Consider the following 26,312-nt stretch of genomic DNA (forward strand, 5'->3'; position numbering starts at 1 on the left):
TCTAATTCATAGTTCTAGGTGTTATTTTGATGTTTTGATCGTGCGAAGGAGTTCGTATGATATTTTTGGATTTGTGTGCATGTTTGGTTTGGAGCCCCGAGGGCTCGGTGAGTTTTGGATAGGCTTCGAAGTGGTTTTGGACTTGGAAAAATAACTTGTGCAATTTGGTTTTGGTGGAATAGGGAGGATAGCATTGTACAGTGAGATCGGGTTACGCGCCACAACAGTTTATGTCTTTCCTATTCTTTATTGCATTGTGTTGTTTTCGGTACTTTCGTACGAGATTCCAAGGATTGGTAATTCTGGCATTTCCTCGTTTTCTTTGAGGAATGAGTTGTTTCATGAGTTAACTGCCTTATTTCGTTTCCGTATTTTTCTTTCCTATCATTATTTTATACAACGTATATGTTATTGTAAGTGACCCGCTCGTCACTACATCGTCGAGGTTAAGCTCGACACTTACAGAGTACATGTGGTCGGTTGTACTCATACTACACTCTGCATTTCTTGTGCAGATTTTGGAGTCGGTTCCAACGGCGGTCGGTAGCCTGCTCGGGTTGACTATAAGTACAGAGACTTGAGGTACAACTGCTCGGTGTTCGCAGCCCTGAAATCCCTTTCTACTTTACTCAAGATTTATTTCAGTTTATTTTGGCTTCTTCATTATTACTTAACCTGAACTGTTAAAAATGGATAAACTATTCTAACGTTGGTTTGCCTAGCAAGTTAAATGGTTTTCCGCACTTTATTCCAAATTTATTTAAGTTATTTTGGCTTCTTCATTATTACTTAATCTGAACTGCTTAAAATGGATAAACTATTCTAACGTTGGCTTGTCTAGCAAGTGAAATGTCAGACTATCATGATTTTGAGGGTGGGATTTTCGGACCGTGACATAAACTCCTTAAATATTATAAAATGTTTAATACTACAAATTTAAAAAAAAATTATAGTCGCACACCACAAATTATAAAATTCTTTATATTTTAATGAACTATACTTTTTCGCTCAATTTCTTGTTTCCAAACTTGTGAAAAAAAAAGGAAGAAAAAACATCCTTGGCAGCGCATCGAAATAGCACGGGCCTTAACGCTACACAGTTCTGTCAATCGAGTTGAGAATTTTCCTATTCATCAAGTTCTGTAACTTCCATTACTTTCTGCATCTCATCAGCGGTAGAAAAAAAATGGCCGGCGGAGGAGATCACGCCCATGGACATGGTGGGGACTTCAGGACTAAGGTCTGGAGCATGAGTGGTGGGCCCTACTGTAGGCCCAAGCATTGGCAGCGCAACACTGCCATTGCTCTCGCTGGAATCGTCCTTATATGTATCCCAGTCGCCTTGAAATCCGCCGAACTCGAGGTCAGTATCCTCAAATTTTACTTATTTTTTATGTGAAATATATTCGTAACGATTTGAGATTCAAGATTGAAATCACATATTGTGCTTTAATTTTGGTTAGAGATTGATCTTGGTGAAATCGGGTAAAGGCGTTAGCTTTAGGGTGAAAATTGATTTTTGTACTTTGTGTTTGTTTGATGCAATGAGTTTAGGATCTTCAGGTTCAGCATGTGTGGTTATGTGAAGTTAAAACAATCTCATCATAAGGTGAATAATATTTATATTCCGTTTGGCAGAAAGCAGGATTTCTTATTCTTGATACAACTGGCTGATATTGATTGTTGAAGTTGGTTAATGAACTCAAATATGAGTTCTTTTGATCCTGGGAAATTAATTCTCTGAGAACATACCATGCTTTGAGGTAAATATATTGGCTAGAAGTGTAGTGGTAGGAATTAGGAGTATAAATGTATCTGCAGCTTTAGCTTCAGTGATGAATGTAAGAAGTAGGAAATGAAAGCGACGGAGAAATGTGAAGGAAGGGATTATTACTTATTATGGGTGAACTAATGCGACTTCAGACAGTGAGGCACAACTGGTGGTTCTTTGAATTTAATATTAGAGTTTACAAAAGAAAAGGAGTTGGAAAATAAGACCTTTTGGTATCCGAGTACTAGGACTCTTCTACAGTATGCTTCAATATTTTCTTCGTTGTCATCTTCTTCTTACTTTGGGTTTTAGTGACTCTTTTTCAATCATTTATGTTTATCTGTTTGCTTCTTGTTCTTCATTTTGTTGTTCACCACGACAGTTTTTTTGGCATGTGAATCCTCTTCTTCTGCTATTCCGTTCTAGGCTTATCTTCTTTATCCTTTTTTTTGGTCTCTTTCTTGGTAGCAACACTTTTTTTTATCCTTTTCTTGCTTGTTTTATGTTTTGTTTACTATCCTCAAGTCATGATAGTAATTTATCTAAAGCATTTAACATGTAGTTGAATGGTGTGAACTAATTGGTTTTTATGGTTGATTAATTGAAACTAAAACTCAAGAATTAAGGTAATATTTCTCAAAAGCTCGTTATGATAGCATTTTGATTATGCTTGATTTGTGGTGTAGATTAGTATAGTCGATATTCTACATTTGATGTTGAAATGTTAATGCTAGTTGCAGCCCCCAGGGTTTTGGTCTAGTGGTAAGAGCACAATGCGTGATGTGTTGGTTAGGCGCATATCACGAGTTTGAACCCTGCCATAGACAAAAGCTTGATATGTAAGTGGAGAAGGAGTAGAGAGGTTGTGCGCCATTGGCCGTTGGAGATTTCTCCGCTGTAAAAAAATAGTAATGTTAGTTGCAGTTATGTTGTTATTCGCACATATATATTGAGTAATTTTTTTTTATAGATTGTGTTTCGGGAAATTGTGAAATTCGCTTAGTACCCAAGGGTGTGGTCTAAAGGTCAATGAAGTTAAACTATGAAAGACTAGGGTTCAACTGGAGATAAAACACACCAAGTGATTTACTTCCACCTGCCTTTGTCTTGGGGGCATTAGGAAGAGTTACTCTGTCACAGTGTTGGTAGTAGATAGTAGGTACCCAGTAGAATAATCCAGGTGCGCGCAAGTTGGCCCGTAAACCGTTATGTAAAAATGAAGTGCAGTTCACTTCTTACTTAAAGTCCCAGTAGCCTTTTCGCTGTAAAAAACACTGAATCTTGTGCCCTATTTTGACTTTTAAACCCCACGACCAACCAAAAAGAAAGGAAGAAAGAAAGAAATAAAGAAAGAAAGAAAGAAAAAGAAACCCTAGCCTAATCTCTAAGAAAGAAATTGCTTTCAGAAGCCTATGAGCTATGTGTGACGTTATTTAGTTTCGTAAATGTGTATAGCATGCAATTGTTATAGCTGGTGGACTGATGATTCCCAATCATAGCAGGCTTAATATTGCATGTGAAAGACTGTTCTAGATGCTGCCTACTATGATTATTCAGAAATAATTGGAGCTAACAAAATTTGGCATCAATAGGAATTGATTATGCTACAGTGACATCCAATTGCTTTGACTGAGATCACTTGCCTGGGAACCTAATTGAGACGAAAACTTATGTAGGGTAAGATTACAAACATCTCACTTATAAAAAGAAAATATCATACCCATCTTTTACTTGAGGCTCTGAGTGTTTTTAGACATTCCCAGTAATCTTACTTATAGACATTGGTGAACATCTCATCTATCCATGAGATGTTTATTGTAAGACCTTGATGTAAGTCTTAATATCACATCGGGAAACTCTCCCCTCTTGTTTGATCTGTACCTTGACTAGCCGACTTGAGAGGGAAATATGCATGCTTCTGTCGAGTCCCCTAGGGGATGGCCTAGTAGTTGAGATATGAGAGTAGTAACCTGATGACCCTAGTTTGGATTGCAGTTGTAACACTTAGTGTGAGTCATTTGCTCCAACCTTGGTGAGTAAGATTACCTTGGTAATGCTTGGCTGCTGGATAGGCTACCCGATAGATTAGTCGAGGGGTAGCAAGACAGAGGAAAGAATGATTACGCTGTAGAGATTTGTTATTCATATCTTTTGCAAAAAACTCCTGGCAGAGTTTCTTGCAAAAAAGTTCAGCCTAGATGATTTGTCATTCATATTTTTAGAAGTATTGGATTGAATCAATTAGTAATTGCTGTAAAATGATCAATTTTTAAACAAAATTTTTATTAAGTGTACATGTAAATAGATTGAAAATTTTAAAAGTATATGACGTCTGGCTGGAGCAAAAACAAGCTCGGCCTTGGCCTTTCATTCTTTGTGTGCCTTTCATTTCATTGTCTTTCCAGCTTTTGTGTGTGTTTGCCTTAGCTTGAGCACGACTTTGTGCTTGCTATTTCGTTAGGACTGAGACTAGAAGCACATAACGGCTGTCAAGTTGTCCGCACGTCGCTTATTGGAGTTAAGCTCGTGACAACAAGTCACCAACAAAGAATCATAAACCAAAGAGAAGAGGGACGAGCAAGGTGCGAGATCCTGCAATAGCCATAACAAGTGAGGGCGTTTCCTATGAGCCACCTCCACAACAGGTTAGTCATGGCGAGGAAGGTGATGGTTCTGCATCGAGCCGCTTAGACGAGCGAGTAAACCTCACTGAGGCTGGTTTAGCTGCTTTAAACCAGCGTCTTGAAGTTGTTGAAGGCAACTTCGCTTCACTTGAGTCTACTGCCTTAGAAGAGCTGGGAGACGCCAAGGAAGCCGTGGATCAAATGACCGAGGAGCACAAGGAAGGACTAACCAACCTTGAGCTCAAGCTGACCGAGGCTGTCTCAACGTTGCACAGGGAGGTTGAGATTCTAAAGCAACAATTAGAGGTAGTAAGGCTTGCCGGTGGCACTGGTCCTGTGACGATTCGTGAAACCAAAATCGATGCCCCTAAACCCAAAGAGTTCAGAGGCGAAAGAAGCGCTCAAGACGTTGAGAACTTCATTTGAAAAATGGAGGACTACTATGAGCACCTCAACATCGTTGATGAGGCTGCCAAAATCAGGGCCGCAACGATGTACCTTATCGACACCGCCATGCTTTGGTGGCGGAGGAAGCAAACCGAGATGGAGAAAGGTACTTGCTCAATCCAAACTTGGGAGCAGTTCAAGTCCGAGCTAAAACGACAGCTCTATCCACAAAATGTCGTCAATGAGGCTCGTCGGAAGTTGAGAACTGAAACAAACAACTTCCATTCGTGAGTACGTAAAGGAGTTCACCAAACTCATTTTGCAGATCCCCAACATGTCAGGTGAGGACTTGTTGTTTTATTTCATGGATGACCTTCAAAACTGGGCCAAACAAGAGTTGCAACGACGTCAAGTTAAAGACGTCGATGAAGCTATCGCCGTGGCTGAGTCCTTGACGGATTTTAGGACAGAAGCACCAAGTCAAGGGACACCAAGAGCAAACCCGTCAGATCTGGAGGAGATCGTACATATCGAGACAAAGGCAAGCAAATTGCTGGCCCTAATCGTGATTCCAAAGGAGAAGGCAACCGCAATTCTCACTGGCGCGACAGGTACAATGAAAAGAAGAAGGCGAATGGTCCACGCAATGGTTGCTATCTTTGCAAGGACCCTGGCCATCACTACAGAGATTGTCCTTCTTTGGGCAAGCTCAGTGCCTTAATCGCAGCTGAACGGAGGCAAGAAGGTGCGACACAAATTGATATACAAGCAGGCGAGGCTGCTATTCAAGGGAGACAAAATGTGGCGCATCTTGGCCACATGATGCTCGGTGCGTTGCTGACCAAAGAGCCTGCTTTGAAGCAGGTTGCTCGGGACAAACCTGACCTTGCTCAAATGGGTCAGAATTTACTTGGTGCTGTGATGGGCAAAGAACCCAGGTTGAAGCAAAAAGGATCACTTGGTGTGGATGCGAAGCTTAATGGACAACCCGTTCGCATCATGGTCGACACTGGGGCGACACACAACTTCGTGACTGAAGCAAAGGCTAGATCACTTGGCCTTACTTTTAGTCCCAGCAATTCTTTGTTAAAAACAGTCAATGCCAATCTCACAAACGTAAATGGAGTTGCTCACAATGTGCAACTCAATTTAGGAGCTTGGCATGGGAGTGTGAGTTTCTTTGTCGCTCCCATGGACGTGTTTGATATCATATTGGGCCTGAACTATTGGGACGAAGTCATGGCGTTCATTTCCCCAGCCTTAACCAAATCTATATTTATGATCCAAGGGGTCCTTGTGTGGTACCAACCCTTCGTGTGCCACAAGCCGTGGGTCAATTATCAGCAATGCAGATTGTGAAGGGCTTCAAGAGAGGAGAAGCCACGTTCTTAGCAGCCGTAACTGAGATTAACGAGGTCAAGGTTGATGAGACCTTGCCCCCATGTGTGCAGCAGGTTCTTGATGAAAACAAGGATGTTATGCCGGAAGAACTTCCCAAATGTCTCCCACTACGAAGGGAAGTGGATCATCAGATTGAGCTGATTCCGGGAGCAAAGCCACCTGCCATGGGCCCGTATCGCATGACACCTCCAGAATTGGAGGAATTGAGGAAGCAACTGAAGGAGTTGCTTGAAGCGGGACACGTTAGACCGTCAAAGGCGCCATTTGGAGCACCAGTCTTGTTCCAAAAGAAGCAAGATGGGTCATTACGACTGTGCATAGACTATCGTGCGCTCAACAAAGTCACGGTGAAAAATAAATATCCAATCCCTTTGATAGCAGATTTGTTTGATCGTCTTGGCCAAGCCAAGGTATTTACCAAGATGGATTAAGGAAATGATATTATCAAGTCCGCATAGCCGAAGGAGATGAACCGAAGACGACTTGTGTAACCCGTTATGGAGCCTTTGAGTGGTTGGTGATGCCGTTTGGCTTAACCAACACCCTCGCAACTTTTTGCACGTTAATGAACAAGCTGTTCCACCCCTTTTTGGATCAGTTTGTGGCCATCTATCTTGATGACATTGTGATCTATAGCAGCAGCATAGAGGAACATCTTGATCACCTCCGCAAAGTTTTCCAAATTCTGAGGGAAAACAACCTATTCGTGAAGAGGGAGAAGTGTTCTTTTGCCCAACCCCAAGTGAAATTTCTGGGGCATACGATCAGCCAGAGACATATTCGTATGGACAACCACAAAGTCGCAGCAATTAGAGATTGGGAGGCCCCAACGAAGGTAACCGAGTTGCGGTCCTTTCTTGGCCTTGCTAATTATTACCGACGATTCATTCTTGGCTACTCAACAATTGCGGCTCCGCTCACAGACTTACTAAAGAAGGATCATTCCTGGGAATGGACCGAATTGTGTAAAAGGGCATTCGAGGGGCTCAAATCAGCAATTACGGAGGAGCCTGTTTTGGCCTTACCAGACTTTTCGGAAGTCTTTGAAGTCCACACGGATGCATTTGATTTTGCTATTGGGGGCGTCCTAATGCAAGAGGGCCACCCAATAGCCTTTGAGAGCAGAAAATTGAATGATGCGGAGCGTCGGTATACGGTCCAAGAGAAGGAGATGACGGCAGTGGTTCATTGCCTTAGGACCTGGCGTCATTACCTGTTGGGAGCCCCTTTTGTCGTCAAAACGGATAATGTGGCGACGAGTTATTTCCAGTCACAAAAGAAGTTGTCACCCAAGCAAGCAAGGTGGCAGGACTTCTTGGCGGAATTTGACTATTCCTTGGAGTATAAGCCGGGGAAAGCTAATGTTGTTGTCGACGCATTGAGTCGGAAGGCAGTGCTGTCGCCAATTGTTAGCACAACCAACAACGATATCCTTGATGCAATCAAGGAAGGAATGTAGCATGATCCGGTGGCGAAGCAACTTCTTGACTTGGCCAGCCAAGGCAAGACAAAGAAGTTTTGGGTGGAAAATGGTCTTGTGTATACTACTGGCAGACGCATTTTTGTGCCTAAATGGGGCAATCTTAGGCGCACACTGATCAAGGAAGGGCACGACAAAGTTTGGGCAGGGCATCCAGGCCAAAAACGCACTTTGGCGTTGTTAGAGGCATCATATTATTGGCCGCATATGAGGGATGACATTGAAGTGTACGTCCGAACGTGTCTTGTGTGCCAACAGGACAAAGTTGAACACAAAGTACCGGGAGGCTTGCTTGAGCCTTTACCAGTAGCGGAAAAGACATGGGACAACGTCACCATGGATTTCATCACGTGTCTGCCAAACTCGGAGGGCTTTGGCACAATCATGGTAGTGATCGATCGGTTTTCAAAATATGCAACATTTACTGCCACCACCGCTAATTGCAAAGCTAAGAAAGCAGCACGTTTTGTTTCTCAGAGACGTGGTAAAACATTGGGGAATTCCGAAACACATCATAAGCGATCGTGATCCCCGTTTTACCGGTGCTTTTTGGAGAGAGTTGTTCAACTTGTTGGGATCAGAGTTGCACTTCTCCACCAGTTTTCATCCACAAACGGATGGCCAAACGGAGAGGATCAATGCTCTCTTGGAGCTATATTTGAGGCACTTTGTTAGTGCCAATCAAAAGGACTAGGCCAAGCTACTTGACACTGCCCAGTTTTCATACAACCTGCAACGCAGTGAATCGACCGGGAGGAGCCCTTTCGAACTTGCAACGGGGCAGCTGCCTAACACTCCTCAGTCTTTGCCCACGAGTGCAGAATTAAGGAACCCAGGGGCGTTTCATATGGCGAAAGCTTGGGAGGAGCAAATGGATATGGCAAGGTCTTACTTAGATAAGGCTGCCCGCAAGATGAAAAAGTTTGCTGATCGCAAGAGGCGTCCGGTGAACTACAGAATTGGGGATAAAGTGATGGTTAAACTCAATCCCCGGTAGTTCAAATCGTTGAGGGGGCGTCAATCAAAACTTGATTCGACGCTACGAGGGGCCATTTGAAATCACTGCCAAGGTTGGCAAGATTTCTTTTAAGCTGAACATGCCTCATCATTTGAAGATCCATCCCGTCTTCCATGCTAGCCAGCTCAAGCTATATTATGAAGACAAGGATGATGCGGAATGGGGACAGCCCAGCCGTGCCCAAATTTTCATCACACCTTCTGCCATTGACAAGAAAATTGAGGCGATCATTGATCATCAACTAGTCCGAGGCAAAGGTTGGGGCAACTCGAGTGCCTAATTTCTTGTTCATTGGAAGGGACAGTCACCGGAGGAGGCGTCATGGGAAAAGTACGAGGATCTATGGCAGTTCAAAGATCAAGTCCATGATTACTTGAACCTTTGTGGCGCCGCGGTCGTCGCCATTTCAAGTGGGGGAGAGTGTGCCGACCCGCTAAATTCGTTACTGATTTTCCCGCCTAAGGGGCCACAAACCGAGTCAAACCTAGCTGCCAAAGGCCAGGGAATCTCTGCCCATGGAAAACACGGTCCCACGGCCCGCCAGGACAATCATGGCAGCCTCTCTCCACCAACAAAGACAAGTGCTGCACAGCTGGGCAAGACCACAATCTGTCAGCACTATCATGGGAGCCAAACTAGGCCAGCAGGAATTAGTGCACAGCAGCTGGACGGGGCCACAGACAGGAAATCTGCCAACATAATGATGGAAGTCACTTAGTGCAGTGCCTCACAGCTGGACGGGTCCACTGCCAACCATGCCCATCAGTGGACGGTTTTGTATATAAATAGGCATGCTTAGGCCTTGTTAGAAGGCATCTCATACACACTTTGTATTTTCCCTTTGTTTATCAAGTAAATCAGAAAATTGGCCTTGGCCTCCCATTCTTTGTGTGCCTTTTATTTCATTGTCTTTCCAGCTTTTGTGTGTGTTTGCCTTAGCTTGAGCACGACTTTGTGCTTGCTCTTTCGTTAGGACTGAGACTAGAAGCAGATAACGACTGTCTAGTTGTCCGCACGTCGCTTATAGATTGTGTTTCGGGAAATTGTGAAATTCGCTTAGCACCCAAGGGTGTGGTCTAAAGGTCAATGAAGTTAAACTATGAAAGACTAGGGTTCAACTGGAGATAAAATACACCAAGTGATTTACTTACAGTGTTGGTAGTAGATAGTAGGTACCCTCGCAAGTTGGCCCGTAAACCGTTATGTAAAAATGAAGTGCAGTTCACTTCTTACTTAAAGTCCCAGTAGCCTTTTCGCTGTAAAAAACACTGAATCTTGTGCCCTATTTTGACTTTTAAACCCCACGACCAGCCAAAAAGGAAGGAAGAAAGAAAGAAATAAAGAAAGAAAGAAAGAAAAAGAAACCCTAGCCTAATCTCCAAGAAAGAAATTGCTTTCAGAAGCCTATGAGCTATGTGTGACGTTATTTAGTTTCGTAAATGTGTATAGCATGCAATTGTTATAGCTGGTGGACTGATAATTCCCAATCATAGTAGGCTTAATATTGCATGTGAAAGACTGTTCTAGATGCTGCCTACTATGATTATTCAGAAATAATTGGAGCTAACAAAATTTGGCATCAATAGGAATTGATTATGCTACAGTGACATCCAATTGCTTTGACTGAGATCACTTGCCTGGGAACCTAATTGAGACAACTTATGTAGGGTAAGATTACAAACATCTCACTTATAAAAAGAAAATATCATACCCATCTTTTACTTGAGGCTCTGAGTGTTTTTGGACATTCCTAGTAATCTTACTTATAGACATTGGTGAACATCTCATCTATCCATGAGATGTTTATTGTAAGACCTTGATGTAAGTCTTAATATCACATCGGGAAACTCTCCCCTCTTGTTTGATCTGTACCTTGACTAGCCGACTTGAGAGGGAAATATGCATGCTTCTGTCGAGTCCCCTAGGGGATGGCCTAGTGGTTGAGACATGAGAGTAGTAACCTGATGACCCTAATTTGGATTGCAGTTGTAACACTTAGTGTGAGTCATTTGCTCCAACCTTGGTGAGTAAGATTACCTTGGTAATGCTTGGCTGCTGGATAGGCTACCCGATAGATTAGTCGAGGTGTAGCAAGGCAGAGGAAAGAATGATTATGCTGTAGAGATTTGTTATTCATATCTTTTGCAAAAAACTCCTGGCAGAGTTTCTTGCAAAAAAGTTCAGCCTAGATAATTTGTCATTCATATTTTTAGAAGTATTGGATTGAATCAATTAGTAATTACTGTAAAATGATCAATTTTTAAACAAAATTTTTATTAAGTGTACATGTAAATAGATTGAAAATTTTAAAAGTATATGACGTCTGGCTGGTGCAAAAACAAGCTCGGCCTTGGCCTTTCATTCTTTGTGTGCCTTTCATTTAATTGTCTTTCCAGCTTTTGTGTGTGTTTGCCTTAGCTTGAGCACGACTTTGTGCTTGCTATTTCGTTAGGACTGAGACTAGAAGCAGATAACGACTGTCTAGTTGTCCGCACGTCGCTTACTGGAGTTAAGCTCGTGACAACAAGTCACCAACAAAGAATCATAAACCAAAGAGAAGAGGGACGAGCAAGGTGCGAGATCCTGCAATAGCCATAACAAGTGAGGGCGTTTCCTATGAGCCACCTCCACAACAGGTTAGTCATGGCGAGGAAGGTGATGGTTCTGCATCGAGCCGCTTAGACGAGCGAGTAGACCTCACTGAGGCTGGTTTAGCTGCTTTAAACCAGCGTCTTGAAGTTGTTGAAGGCAACTTCGCTTCACTTGAGTCTACTGCCTTAGAAGAGCTGGGAGACGCCAAAGAAGCCGTGGATCAAATGACCGAGGAGCACAAGGAAGGACTAACCAACCTTGAGCTCAAGCTGACCGAGGCTGTCTCAACGTTGCACAGGGAGGTTGAGATTCTAAAGCAACAATTAGAGGTAGTAAGGCTTGCCGGTGGCACTGGTCCTGTGACGATTCGTGAAACCAAAATCGATGCCCCTAAACCCAAAGAGTTCAGAGGCGAAAGAAGCGCTCAAGACGTTGAGAACTTCATTTGAAAAATGGAGGACTACTATGAGCACCTCAACATCGTTGATGAGGCTGCCAAAATCAGGGCCGCAACGATGTACCTTATCGACACCGCCATGCTTTGGTGGCGGAGGAAGAAAACCGAGATGGAGAAAGGTACTTGCTCAATCCAAACTTGGGAGCAGTTCAAGTCCGAGCTAAAACGACAGCTCTATCCACAAAATGTCGTCAATGAGGCTCGTCGGAAGTTGAGAGAACTGAAACAAACAACTTCCATTCGTGAGTACGTAAAGGAGTTCACCAAACTCATTTTGCAGATCCCCAACATGTCAGGTGAGGACGTGTTGTTTTATTTCATGGATGGCCTTCAAAACTGGGCCAAACAAGAGTTGCAGCGACGTCAAGTTAAAGACGTCGATGAAGCTATCGCCGTGGCTGAGTCCTTGACGGATTTTAGGACAGAAGCACCAAGTCAAGGGACACCAAGAGCAAACCCGTCAGATCTGGAGGAGATTGTACATATCGAGACAAAGGCAAGCAAATTGCTGGCCCCAATCGTGATTCCAAAGGAGAAGGCAACCGCAATTCTCACTGGCGCGACAGGTACAATGAAAAGAAGAAGGCGAATGGTCCACGCAATGGTTGCTATCTTTGCAAGGACCCTGGCCATCACTACAGAGATTGTCCTTCTTTGGGCAAGCTCAGTGCCTTAATCGCAGCTGAACGGAGGCAAGAAGGTGCGGCACAAACTGATATACAAGCAGGCGAGGCTGCTACTCAAGGGAGACAAAATGTGGCACATCTTGGCCACATGATGCTCGGTGCGTTGCTGACCAAAGAGCCTGCTTTGAAGCAGGTTACTCGGGACAAACCTGACCTTGCTCAAATGGGTCAGACTTTACTTGGTGCTGTGATGGGCAAAGAACCCAGGTTGAAGCAAAAAGGATCACTGTTTGTGGATGCGAAGCTTAATGGACAACCCGTTCGCATCATGGTCGACACTGGGGCGACACACAACTTCGTGACTGAAGCAAAGGCTAGATCACTTGGCCTTACTTTTAGTCCCAGCAGTTCTTTGTTAAAAACAGTCAATGCCAATCTCACAAACGTAAATGGAGTTGCTCACAATGTGCAACTCAATTTAGGAGCTTGGCAAGGGAGTGTGAGTTTCTTTGTCGCTCCCATGGACGTGTTTGATATCATATTGGGCCTGAACTATTGGGACGAAGTCATGGCGTTCATTTCCCCAGCCTTAACCAAATCTATATTTATGATCCAAGGGGTCCTTGTGTGGTACCAACCCTTCGTGTGCCACAAGCCGTGGGTCAATTATCAACAATGCAGATTGTGAAGGGCTTCAAGAGAGGAGAAGCCACGTTCTTAGCAGCCGTAACTGAGATTAACGAGGTCAAGGTTGATGAGACCTTGCCCCCATGTGTGCAGCAGGTTCTTGATGAAAACAAGGATGTTATGCCGGAAGAACTTCCCAAATGTCTCCCACTACGAAGGGAAGTGGATCATCAGATTGAGCTGATTCCGGGAGCAAAGCCACCTGCCATGGGCCCGTATCGCATGACACCTCCAGAATTGGAGGAATTGAGGAAGCAACTGAAGGAGTTGCTTGAAGCGGGACACGTTAGACCGTCAAAGGCGCCATTTGGAGCACCAGTCTTGTTCCAAAAGAAGCAAGATGGGTCATTACGACTGTGCATAGACTATCGTGCGCTCAACAAAGTCACGGTGAAAAACAAATATCCAATCCCTTTGATAGCAGATTTGTTTGATCGTCTTGGCCAAGCCAAGGTATTTACCAAGATGGATTAAGGAAAGGATATTATCAAGTCCGCATAGCCGAAGGAGATGAACCGAAGACGACTTGTGTAACCCGTTATGGAGCCTTTGAGTGGTTGGTGATGCCGTTTGGCTTAACCAACGCCCCCGCAACTTTTTGCACGTTAATGAACAAGCTGTTCCACCCCTTTTTGGATCAGTTTGTGGTCATCTATCTTGATGACATTGTGATCTATAGCAGCAGCATAGAGGAACATCTTGATCACCTCCGCAAAGTTTTCCAAATTCTGAGGGAAACAACCTATTCGTGAAGAGGGAGAAGTGTTCTTTTGCCCAACCCCAAGTGAAATTTCTGGGGCATACGATCAGCCAGAGACATATTCGTATGGACAACCACAAAGTCGCAGCAATTAGAGATTGGGAGGCCCCAACGAAGGTAACCGAGTTGCGGTCCTTTCTTGGCCTTGCTAATTATTACCGACGATTCATTCTTGGCTACTCAACAATTGCGGCTCCGCTCACAGACTTACTAAAGAAGGATCATTCCTGGGAATGGACCGAATTGTGTAAAAGGGCATTCGAGGGGCTCAAATCAGCAATTACGGAGGAGCCTGTTTTGGCCTTACCAGACTTTTCGGAAGTCTTTGAAGTCCACACGGATGCATTTGATTTTGCTATTGGGGGCGTCCTAATGCAAGAGGGCCACCCGATAGCCTTTGAGAGCAGAAAATTGAATGATGCGGAGCGTCGGTATACGATCCAAGAGAAGGAGATGACGGCAGTGGTTCATTGCCTTAGGACCTGGCGTCATTACTTGTTGGGAGCCCCTTTTGTCGTCAAAACGGATAATGTGGCGACGAGTTATTTCCAATTTCAAAAGAAGTTGTCACCCAAGCAAGCAAGGTGGCAGGACTTCTTGGCGGAATTTGACTATTCCTTGGAGTATAAGCCGGGGAAAGCTAATGTTGTTGCCGACGCATTGAGTCGGAAGGCAGTGCTGGCGCCAATTGTTAGCACAACCAACAACGATATCCTTGATGCAATCAAGGAAGGAATGTAGCATGATCCGGTGGCGAAGCAACTTCTTGACTTGGCCAGCCAAGGCAAGACAAAGAAGTTTTGGGTGGAAAATGGTCTTGTGTATACTACTGGCAGACGCATTTTTGTGCCTAAATGGGGCAATCTTAGGCGCACACTGATCAAGGAAGGGCACGACATAGTTTGGGCAGGGCATCCAGGCCAAAAGCGCACTTTGGCGTTGTTAGAGGCATCATATTATTGGCCGCATATGAGGGATGACATTGAAGTGTACGTCCGAACGTGTCTTGTGTGCCAACAGGACAAAGTTGAACACAAAGTACCGGGAGGCTTGCTTGAGCCTTTACCAGTAGCGGAAAAACCATGGGACAACGTCACCATGGATTTCATCACGTGTCTGCCAAACTCGGAGGGCTTTGACACAATCATGGTAGTGATCGATCGGTTTTCAAAATATGCAACATTTACTGCCACCATCGCTAATTGCAAAGCTAAGGAAGCAGCACGTTTGTTTCTCAGAGACGTGGTAAAACATTGGGGCATTCCGAAACACATCATAAGCGATCGTGATCCCCGTTTTACCGGTGCTTTTTGGAGAGAGTTGTTCAACTTGTTGGGATCAGAGTTGCACTTCTCCACCAGTTTTCATCCACAAACGGATGGCCAAACGGAGAGGATCAATGCTCTCTTGGAGCTATATTTGAGGCACTTTGTTAGTGCCAATCAAAAGGACTAGGCCAAGCTACTTGACACTGCCCAGTTTTCATACAACCTGCAACGCAGTGAATCGACCGGGAGGAGCCCTTTCGAACTTGCAACGGGGCTGCTGCCTAACACTCCTCAGTCTTTGCCCACGAGTGCAGAATTAAGGAACCCAGGGGCGTTTCATATGGCGAAAGTTTTGGGAGGAGCAAATGGATATGGCAAGGTCTTACTTAGATAAGGCTGCCCTTAAGATGAAAAAGTTTGCTGATCGCAAGAGGCGTCCGGTGAACTACAGAATTGGGGATAAAGTGATGGTTAACTCAATCCCCGGCAGTTCAAATCGTCCCGTCAATCAAAACTTGATTCGACGCTACGAGGGGCCATTTGAAATCACTGCCAAGGTTGGCAAGATTTCTTTTAAGCTGGACATGCCTCATCATTTGAAGATCCATCCCGTCTTCCATGCTAGCCAGCTCAAGCCATATTATGAAGACAAGGATGATGCAGAATGGGGACAGCCCAGCCGTGCCCAAATTTTCATCACACCTTCTGCCATTGACAAGAAAATTGAGGCGATCATTGATCATCAACTAGTCCGAGGAAAAGGTTGGGGCAACTCGAGTGCCTAATTTCTTGTTCATTGGAAGGGACAGTCACCGGAGGAGGCGTCATGGGAAAAGTACGAGGATCTATGGCAGTTCAAAGATCAAGTCCATGATTACTTGAACCTTTGTGGCGCCGCGGTCGTCGCCATTTCAAGTGGGGGAGAGTGTGCCGACCCGCTAAATTCGTTACTGATTTTCCCGCCTAAGGGGCCACAAACCGAGTCAAACCTAGCTGCCAAAGGCCAGGGAATCTCTGCCCATGGAAAACACGGTCCCACGGCTCGCCAGGACAATCATGGCAGCCACTCTCCACCAACAAAGACAAGTGCTGCACAGCTGGGCAAGACCACAATCTGTCAGCACTATCATGGGAGCCAATCTGGGCCAGCAGGAATTAGTGCACAGCAGCTGGACGGGGCCACAGACAGGAAATCTGCCAACATAATGATGGAAGTCACTTAGTGCAGTGCCTCACAGCTGGACGGGTCCACTGCCAACCATGCCCATCAGTGGACGGTTTTGTATATAAATAGGTATGCTTAGGCCTTGTTAGAAGGCATCTCATACACACTTTGTATTTTCCCTTTGTTTATCAAGTAAATCAGAAAATTGGCCTTGGCCTCCCATTCTTTGTGTGCCTTTTATTTCATTGTCTTTCCAGCTTTTGTGTGTGTTTGCCTTAGCTTGAGCACGACTTTGTGCTTGCTCTTTCGTTAGGACTGAGACTAGAAGCAGATAACGACTGTCTAGTTGTCCGCACGTCGCTTATAGATTGTGTTTCGGGAAATTGTGAAATTCGCTTAGCACCCAAGGGTGTGGTCTAAAGGTCAATGAAGTTAAACTATGAAAGACTAGGGTTCAACTGGAGATAAAATACACCAAGTGATTTACTTCCACCTGCCTTTGTCTTGGGGGCATTAGGAAGAGTTACTCTGTTACAGTGTTGGTAGTAGATAGTAGGTACCCTCGCAAGTTGGCCCGTAAACCGTTATGTAAAAATGAAGTGCAGTTCACTTCTTACTTAAAGTCCCAGTAGCCTTTTCGCTGTAAAAAACACTGAATCTTGTGCCCTATTTTGACTTTTAAACCCCACGACCAGCCAAAAAGGAAGGAAGAAAGAAAGAAATAAAGAAAGAAAGAAAGAAAAAGAAACCCTAGCCTAATCTCCAAGAAAGAAATTGCTTTCAGAAGCCTATGAGCTATGTGTGACGTTATTTAGTTTCGTAAATGTGTATAGCATGCAATTGTTATAGCTGGTGGACTGATGATTCCCAATCATAGTAGGCTTAATATTGCATGTGAAAGACTGTTCTAGATGCTGCCTACTATGATTATTCAGAAATAATTGGAGCTAACAAAATTTGGCATCAATAGGAATTGATTATGCTACAGTGACATCCAATTGCTTTGACTGAGATCACTTGCCTGGGAACCTAATTGAGACAACTTATGTAGGGTAAGATTACAAACATCTCACTTATAAAAAGAAAATATCATACCCATCTTTTACTTGAGGCTCTGAGTGTTTTTGGACATTCCCAGTAATCTTACTTATAGACATTGGTGAACATCTCATCTATCCATGAGATGTTTATTGTAAGACCTTGATGTAAGTCTTAATATCACATCGGGAAACTCTCCCCTCTTGTTTGATCTGTACCTTGACTAGCCGACTTGAGAGGGAAATATGCATGCTTCTGTCGAGTCCCCTAGGGGATGGCCTAGTGGTTGAGACATGAGAGTAGTAACCTGATGATCCCTAGTTTGGATTGCAGTTGTAACACTTAGTGTGATTCATTTGCTCCAACCTTGGTGAGTAAGATTACCTTGGTAATGCTTGGCTGCTGGATAGGCTACCCGATAGATTAGTCGAGGTGTAGCAAGACAGAGGAAAGAATGATTACGCTGTAGAGATTTGTTATTCATATCTTTTGCAAAAAACTCCTGGCAGAGTTTCTTGAAAAAAGGTTCAGCCTAGATGATTTGTCATTCATATTTTTAGAAGTATTGGATTGAATCAATTAGTAATTGCTGTAAAATGATCAATTTTTAAACAAAATTTTTATTAAGTGTACATGTAAATAGATTAAAAAATTAAAAAAGTATATGACGTCTGGCTGGAGCAAAAACAAGCTCGGCCTTGGCCTTCCATTCTTTGTGTGCCTTTCATTTCATTGTCTTTCCAGCTTTTGTGTGTGTTTGCCTTAGCTTGAGCACGACTTTGTGCTTGCTATTTCGTTAGGACTGTGACTAGAAGCAGATAACGGCTGTCTAGTTGTCCGCACGTCGCTTACTGGAGTTAAGCTCGTGACAACAAGTCACCAACAAAGAATCATAAACCAAAGAGAAGAGGGACGAGCAAGGTGCGAGATCCTGCAATAGCCATAACAAGTGAGGGCGTTTCCTATGAGCCACCTCCACAACAGGTTAGTCATGGCGAGGAAGGTGATGGTTCTGCATCGAGCCGCTTAGACGAGCGAGTAGACCTCACTGAGGCTGGTTTAGCTGCTTTAAACCAGCGTCTTGAAGTTGTTGAAGGCAACTTCGCTTCACTTGAGTCTACTGCCTTAGAAGAGCTGGGAGACGCCAAGGAAGCCGTGGATCAAATGACCGAGGAGCACAAGGAAGGACTAACCAACCTTGAGCTCAAGCTGACCGAGGCTGTCTCAACGTTGCACAGGGAGGTTGAGATTCTAAAGCAACAATTAGAGGTAGTAAGGCTTGCCGGTGGCACTGGTCCTGTGACGATTCGTGAAACCAAAATCGATGCCCCTAAACCCAAAGAGTTCAGAGGCGAAAGAAGCGCTCAAGACGTTGAGAACTTCATTTGAAAAATGGAGGACTACTATGAGCACCTCAACATCGTTGATGAGGCTGCCAAAATCAGGGCCGCAACGATGTACCTTATCGACACCGCCATGCTTTGGTGGCGGAGGAAGAAAACCGAGATGGAGAAAGGTACTTGCTCAATCCAAACTTGGGAGCAGTTCAAGTCCGAGCTAAAACGACAGCTCTATCCACAAAATGTCGTCAATGAGGCTCGTCGGAAGTTGAGAGAACTGAAACAAACAACTTCCATTCGTGAGTACGTAAAAGAGTTCACCAAACTCATTTTGCAGATCCCCAACATGTCAGGTGAGGACGTGTTGTTTTATTTCATGGATGGCCTTCAAAACTGGGCCAAACAAGAGTTGCAGCGACGTCAAGTTAAAGACGTCGATGAAGCTATCGCCGTGGCTGAGTCCTTGACGGATTTTAGGACAGAAGCACCAAGTCAAGGGACACCAAGAGCAAACCCGTCAGATCTGGAGGAGATTGTACATATCGAGACAAAGGCAAGCAAATTGCTGGCCCCAATCGTGATTCCAAAGGAGAAGGCAACCACAATTCTCACTGGCGCGACAGGTACAATGAAAAGAAGAAGGCGAATGGTCCACGCAATGGTTGCTATCTTTGCAAGGACCCTGGCCATCATTACAGAGATTGTCCTTCTTTGGGCAAGCTCAGTGCCTTAATCGCAGCAGAACGGAGGCAAGAAGGTGCGGCACAAACTGATATACAAGCAGGCGAGGCTGCTACTCAAGGGAGACAAAATGTGGCACATCTTGGCCACATGATGCTCGGTGCGTTGCTGACCAAAGAGCCTGCTTTGAAGCAGGTTACTCGGGACAAACCTGACCTTGCTCAAATGGGTCAGACTTTACTTGGTGCTGTGATGGGCAAAGAACCCAGGTTGAAGCAAAAAGGATCACTGTTTGTGGATGCGAAGCTTAATGGACAACCCGTTCGCATCATGGTCGACACTGGGGCGACACACAACTTCGTGACTGAAGCAAAGGCTAGATCACTTGGCCTTACTTTTAGTCCCAGCAGTTCTTTGTTAAAAACAGTCAATGCCAATCTCACAAACGTAAATGGAGTTGCTCACAATGTGCAACTCAATTTAGGAGCTTGGCAAGGGAGTGTGAGTTTCTTTGTCGCTCCCATGGACGTGTTTGATATCATATTGGGCCTGAACTATTGGGACGAAGTCATGGCGTTCATTTCCCCAGCCTTAACCAAATCTATATTTATGATCCAAGGGGTCCTTGTGTTGTACCAACCCTTCGTGTGCCACAAGCCGTGGGTCAATTATCAACAATGCAGATTGTGAAGGGCTTCAAGAGAGGAGAAGCCACGTTCTTAGCAGCCGTAACTGAGATTAACGAGGTCAAGGTTGATGAGACCTTGCCCCCATGTGTGCAGCAGGTTCTTGATGAAAACAAGGATGTTATGCCGGAAGAACTTCCCAAATGTCTCCCACTACGAAGGGAAGTGGATCATCAGATTGAGCTGATTCCGGGAGCAAAGCCACCTGCCATGGGCCCGTATCGCATGGCACCTCCAGAATTGGAGGAATTGAGGAAGCAACTGAAGGAGTTGCTTGAAGCGGGACACGTTAGACCGTCAAAGGCGCCATTTGGAGCACCAGTCTTGTTCCAAAAGAAGCAAGATGGGTCATTACGACTGTGCATAGACTATCGTGCGCTCAACAAAGTCACGGTGAAAAACAAATATCCAATCCCTTTGATAGCAGATTTGTTTGATCGTCTTGGCCAAGCCAAGGTATTTACCAAGATGGATTAAGGAAAGGATATTATCAAGTCCGCATAGCCGAAGGAGATGAACCGAAGACGACTTGTGTAACCCGTTATGGAGCCTTTGAGTGGTTGGTGATGCCGTTTGGCTTAACCAACGCCCCCGCAACTTTTTGCACGTTAATGAACAAGCTGTTCCACCCTTTTTTGGATCAGTTTGTGGTATCTATCTTGATGACATTGTGATCTATAGCAGCAGCATAGAGGAACATCTTGATCACCTCCGCAAAGTTTTCCAAATTCTGAGGGAAACAACCTATTCGTGAAGAGGGAGAAGTGTTCTTTTGCCCAACCCCAAGTGAAATTTCTGGGGCATACGATCAGCCAGAGACATATTCGTATGGACAACCACAAAGTCGCAGCAATTAGAGATTGGGAGGCCCCAACGAAGGTAACCGAGTTGCGGTCCTTTCTTGGCCTTGCTAATTATTACCGACGATTCATTCTTGGCTACTCAACAATTGCGGCTCCGCTCACAGACTTACTAAAGAAGGATCATTCCTGGGAATGGACCGAATTGTGTAAAAGGCATTTGAGGGGCTCAAATCAGCAATTACGGAGGAGCCTGTTTTGGCCTTACCAGACTTTTCGGAAGTCTTTGAAGTCCACACGGATGCATTTGATTTTGCTATTGGGGGCGTCCTAATGCAAGAGGGCCACCCAATAGCCTTTGAGAGCAGAAAATTGAATGATGCGGAGCGTCGGTATACGGTCCAAGAGAAGGAGATGACGGCAGTGGTTCATTGCCTTAGGACCTGGCGTCATTACTTGTTGGGAACCCCTTTTGTCGTCAAAACGGATAATGTGGCGACGAGTTATTTCCAGTCACAAAAGAAGTTGTCACCCAAGCAAGCAAGGTGGCAGGACTTCTTGGCGGAATTTGACTATTCCTTGGAGTATAAGCCGGGGAAAGCTAATGTTGTTGCCGACGCATTGAGTCGGAAGGCAGTGCTGGCGCCAATTGTTAGCACAACCAACAACGATATCCTTGATGCAATCAAGGAAGGAATGTAGCATGATCCGGTGGCGAAGCAACTTCTTGACTTGGCCAGCCAAGGCAAGACAAAGAAGTTTTGGGTGGAAAATGGTCTTGTGTATACTACTGGCAGACGCATTTTTGTGCCTAAATGGGGCAATCTTAGGCGCACACTGATCAAGGAAGGGCACGACATAGTTTGGGCAGGGCATCCAGGCCAAAATCGCACTTTGGCGTTGTTAGAGGCATCATATTATTGGCCGCATATGAGTGATGACATTGAAGTGTACGTCCGAACGTGTCTTGGGTGCCAACAGGACAAAGTTGAACACAAAGTACCGGGAGGCTTGCTTGAGCCTTTACCAGTAGCGGAAAAGCCATGGGACAACGTCACCATGGATTTCATCACGTGTCTGCCAAACTCGGAGGGCTTTGGCACAATCATGGTAGTGATCGATCGGTTTTCAAAATATGCAACATTTACTGCCACCACCGCTAATTGCAAAGCTAAGGAAGCAACACGTTTGTTTCTCAGAGACGTGGTAAAACATTGGGGCATTCCGAAACACATCATAAGCGATCGTGATCCCCGTTTTACCGGTGCTTTTTGGAGAGAGTTGTTCAACTTGTTGGGATCAGAGTTGCACTTCTCCACCAGTTTTCATCCACAAACGGATGGCCAAACGGAGAGGATCAATGCTCTCTTGGAGCTATATTTGAGGCACTTTGTTAGTGCCAATCAAAAGGACTAGGCCAAGCTGCTTGACACTGCCTAGTTTTCATACAACCTGCAACGCAGTGAATCGACCGGGAGGAGCCCTTTCGAACTTGCAACGGGGCAGCTGCCTAACACTCCTCAGTCTTTGCCCACGAGTGCAGAATTAAGGAACCCAGGGGCGTTTCATATGGCGAAAGCTTGGGAGGAGCAAATGGATATGGCAAGGTATTACTTAGATAAGGCTGCCCGCAAGATGAAAAAGTTTGCTGATCGCAAGAGGCGTCCGGTGAACTACAGAATTGGGGATAAAGTGATGGTTAAACTCAATCCCCGGCAGTTCAAATCGTCCCGTCAATCAAAACTTGATTCGACGCTACGAGGGGCCATTTGAAATCACTGCCAAGGTTGGCAAGATTTCTTTTAAGCTGGACATGCCTCATCATTTGAAGATCCATCCCGTCTTCCATGCTAGCCAGCTCAAGCCATATTATGAAGACAAGGATGATGCAGAATGGGGACAGCCCAGCCGTGCCCAAATTTTCATCACACCTTCTGCCATTGACAAGAAAATTGAGGCGATCATTGATCATCAACTAGTCCGAGGCAAAGGTTGGGGCAACTCGAGTGCCTAATTTCTTGTTCATTGGAAGGGACAGTCACCGGAGGAGGCGTCATGGGAAAAGTACGAGGATCTATGGCAGTTCAAAGATCAAGTCCATGATTACTTGAACCTTTGTGGCGCCGCGGTCGTCGCCATTTCAAGTGGGGGAGAGTGTGCCGACCCGCTAAATTCGTTACTGATTTTCCCGCCTAAGGGGCCACAAACCGAGTCAAACCTAGCTGCCAAAGGCCAGGGAATCTCTGCCCATGGAAAACACGGTCCCACGGCTCGCCAGGACAATCATGGCAGCCACTCTCCACCAACAAAGACAAGTGCTGCACAGCTGGGCAAGACCACTATCTGTCAGCACTATCATGGGAGCCAATCTGGGCCAGCAGGAATTAGTGCACAGCAGCTGGACGGGGCCACAGACAGGAAATCTGCCAACATAATGATGGAAGTCACTTAGTGCAGTGCCTCACAGCTGGACGGGTCCACTGCCAACCATGCCCATCAGTGGACGGTTTTGTATATAAATAGGCATGCTTAGGCCTTGTTAGAAGGCATCTCATACACACTTTGTATTTTCCCTTTGTTTATCAAGTAAATCAGAAAATTGGCCTTGGCCTCCCATTCTTTGTGCCTTTTATTTCATTGTCTTTCCAGCTTTTGTGTGTGTTTGCCTTAGCTTGAGCACGACTTTGTGCTTGCTCTTTCGTTAGGACTGAGACTAGAAGCAGATAACGACTGTCTAGTTGTCCGCACGTCGCTTATAGATTGTGTTTCGGGAAATTGTGAAATTCGCTTAGCACCCAAGGGTGTGGTCTAAAGGTCAATGAAGTTAAACTATGAAAGACTAGGGTTCAACTGGAGATAAAATACACCAAGTGATTTACTTCCACCTGCCTTTGTCTTGGGGGCATTAGGAAGAGTTACTCTGTTACAGTGTTGGTAGTAGATAGTAGGTACCCTCGCAAGTTGGCCCGTAAACCGTTATGTAAAAATGAAGTGCAGTTCACTTCTTACTTAAAGTCCCAGTAGCCTTTTCGCTGTAAAAAACACTGAATCTTGTGCCCTATTTTGACTTTTAAACCCCACGACCAGCCAAAAAGGAAGGAAGAAAGAAAGAAATAAAGAAAAAAAGAAAGAAAAAGAAACCCTAGCCTAATCTCCAAGAAAGAAATTGCTTTCAGAAGCCTATGAGCTATGTGTGACGTTATTTAGTTTCGTAAATGTGTATAGCATGCAATTGTTATAGCTGGTGGACTGATGATTCCCAATCATAGTAGGCTTAATATTGCATGTGAAAGACTGTTCTAGATGCTGCCTACTATGATTATTCAGAAATAATTGGAGCTAACAAAATTTGGCATCAATAGGAATTGATTATGCTACAGTGACATCCAATTGCTTTGATTGAGATCACTTGCCTGAGAACCTAATTGAGACAACTTATGTAGGGTAAGATTACAAACATCTCACTTATAAAAAGAAAATATCATACCCATCTTTTACTTGAGGCTCTGAGTGTTTTTGGACATTCCCAGTAATCTTACTTATAGACATTGGTGAACATCTCATCTATCCATGAGAAGTTTATTGTAAGACCTTGATGTAAGTCTTAATATCACATCGGGAAACTCTCCCCCTTGTTTGATCTGTACCTTGACTAGCCGACTTGAAAGGGAAATATGCATGCTTCTGTCGAGTCCCCTAGTGGATGGCCTAGTGGTTGAGACATGAGAGTAGTAACCTGATGATCCCTAGTTTGGATTGCAGTTGTAACACTTAGTGTGAGTCATTTGCTCCAACCTCGGTGAGTAAGATTACCTTGGTAATGCTTGGCTGCTGGATAGGCTACCCGATAGATTAGTCGAGGTGTAGCAAGACAGAGGAAAGAAAGATTACGCTGTAGAGATTTGTTATTCATATTTTTTGCAAAAAACTCCTGGCAGAGTTTCTTGCAAAAAAGTTCAGCCTAGATGATTTGTCATTCATATTTTTAGAAGTATTGGATTGAATCAATTAGTAATTGCTGTAAAATGATCAATTTTTAAACAAAATTTTTATTAAGTGTACATGTAAATAGATTGAAAATTTTAAAAGTATATGACGTCTGGCTGGAGCAAAAACAAGCTCGGTCAACGTGAAAAAAATGGTTATTTATGTTTGTTTGTTCAATTTGAAGGTTCAGTTCAAAGATGATGTCTTGTTGAGTCTTTTTATTTGTTTAGGTAAATGGTTGTTCTAGCCTTTGATCAACTTAATATAATTCTTTTAGAATGATCAGTGTTCTTCTTTGTTGCTCAATTGCTCCTTTTTTTCATATTGATTTGATACTGTTAAGGCCGTTTGATTCATGTACTTCTTATGCAGGGATTATAACAGAAGATTGTTATGCGATAACAAATAATGTTGGGATTTTTGTGCAGTAAATCTTAATATAAAGATTACTATACGACAAATGATAACACGAGATTATTATGTAGTGATTGTCTGCATTAAAAAAATATTTGTCTTTGGATACTCTTATTCTAGCACATATTCTTACTGTATGTTTTTCTTCTTATAAAATAATATATAGATTTACATGAGTCATGTTGGTACTTTTTTTTTTTTGAAAAGGAATGAGTTATGTCGGTATTTGTAACCAAATGCTGCATTAGTTATGCAGATAACATTTTTCTTTATCGGAGGCTAAACTTTGTAGTATTAGTTATGTATAGACTAAATTAATAATGCGGAGTATTATATTGCAATGAAAAGTTGTATTAGTTGCGCAGAATTTTATGTTAGGATTATTTTTTCCTATGCAACCAACCATACCACCTATTAAAGTATGAGTTCGTGTGTGCACTTTGCAAAATATTTGATCTCCATTCATGTGATAACGAGGTTTCTATTTTGCAGCAAAGGCCACATCATCCAGTCCGGGCCATTCCTTCTCAACTCTGGTGCAAGAATTTTGGAACAAAAGATTACTGAAGCAACAATTGTGGTTAGCTGTGGTTGGTCCTATATTTGGATGCTAAAATTTTGTGCTTCATGATACTTTTCATTTGCACAAGTGTGACAACATGATAAAGATATTCCATTGAATAAGAAATACTTATACTTGCTCTGTTATAATGTCTAAGGCTGGTTATTTTAGCAATGGTTTCTGTTTCTAATTTCATTTCCTTTATATCAAGAGAACTTTACTCACATTATCAGCACGAAAAGGAGGTCTAGGGGTTGTGCAAGAGCATATTCCTCTTTGTAAAGGAAAGATTTTATTAACAAAAGTGCAGGGTTTCGAAAAGACTATTCATACCTATCTGTTAAATGCTTACCCATGAACCATCCCCTCTCAATTGTATCGTTTTGATAACAGGAAATAATCCAGTAAGAATCCCACAAAGGGTTGGAGTATAAGTATCCTAGAGGCGTTTCTACCTATATATAGCCTGGAAATGGGTTTATGTTCTTCAATAAGGTATTCGTCATTGTTCGTGTGCTAACGAGGTGTCTGTCTATATATCTGATTTGCTGGTTCATACAATGTCATT

At 43.9% G+C, this 26,312-nt stretch overlaps 1 protein-coding gene across 1 annotated transcript; it reads left to right on the top strand.

Annotated features, from left to right (window-relative positions):
- Positions 1-1,020: 1,020 nt before the first annotated feature.
- LOC138891262 (uncharacterized) lies at positions 1,021-25,918 on the top strand. Its single transcript, XM_070174541.1, has 2 exons — positions 1,021-1,363; positions 25,675-25,918. The coding sequence occupies exons 1-2, from the start codon at positions 1,187-1,189 to the stop codon at positions 25,747-25,749; spliced, it is 252 nt and encodes an 83-aa protein (XP_070030642.1). The 5' UTR covers positions 1,021-1,186; the 3' UTR covers positions 25,750-25,918.
- Positions 25,919-26,312: the final 394 nt, after the last annotated feature.

This window comes from Nicotiana sylvestris, chromosome 5 (assembly GCF_000393655.2).
Source record: "Nicotiana sylvestris chromosome 5, ASM39365v2, whole genome shotgun sequence".
In the NCBI taxonomy this organism is placed as follows: Eukaryota; Viridiplantae; Streptophyta; class Magnoliopsida; order Solanales; family Solanaceae; genus Nicotiana; species Nicotiana sylvestris.

Excerpts from the sequence above, each read along its gene's own strand:
- LOC138891262 (XM_070174541.1), top strand. The coding sequence starts at position 1,187 with ATGGCCGGCGGAGGAGATCACGCCCATGGACATGGTGGGGACTTCAGG. Across the intron at positions 1,364-25,674 it reads TGAAATCCGCCGAACTCGAG|CAAAGGCCACATCATCCAGT; the intron begins GTCAGTATCCTC and ends TCTATTTTGCAG.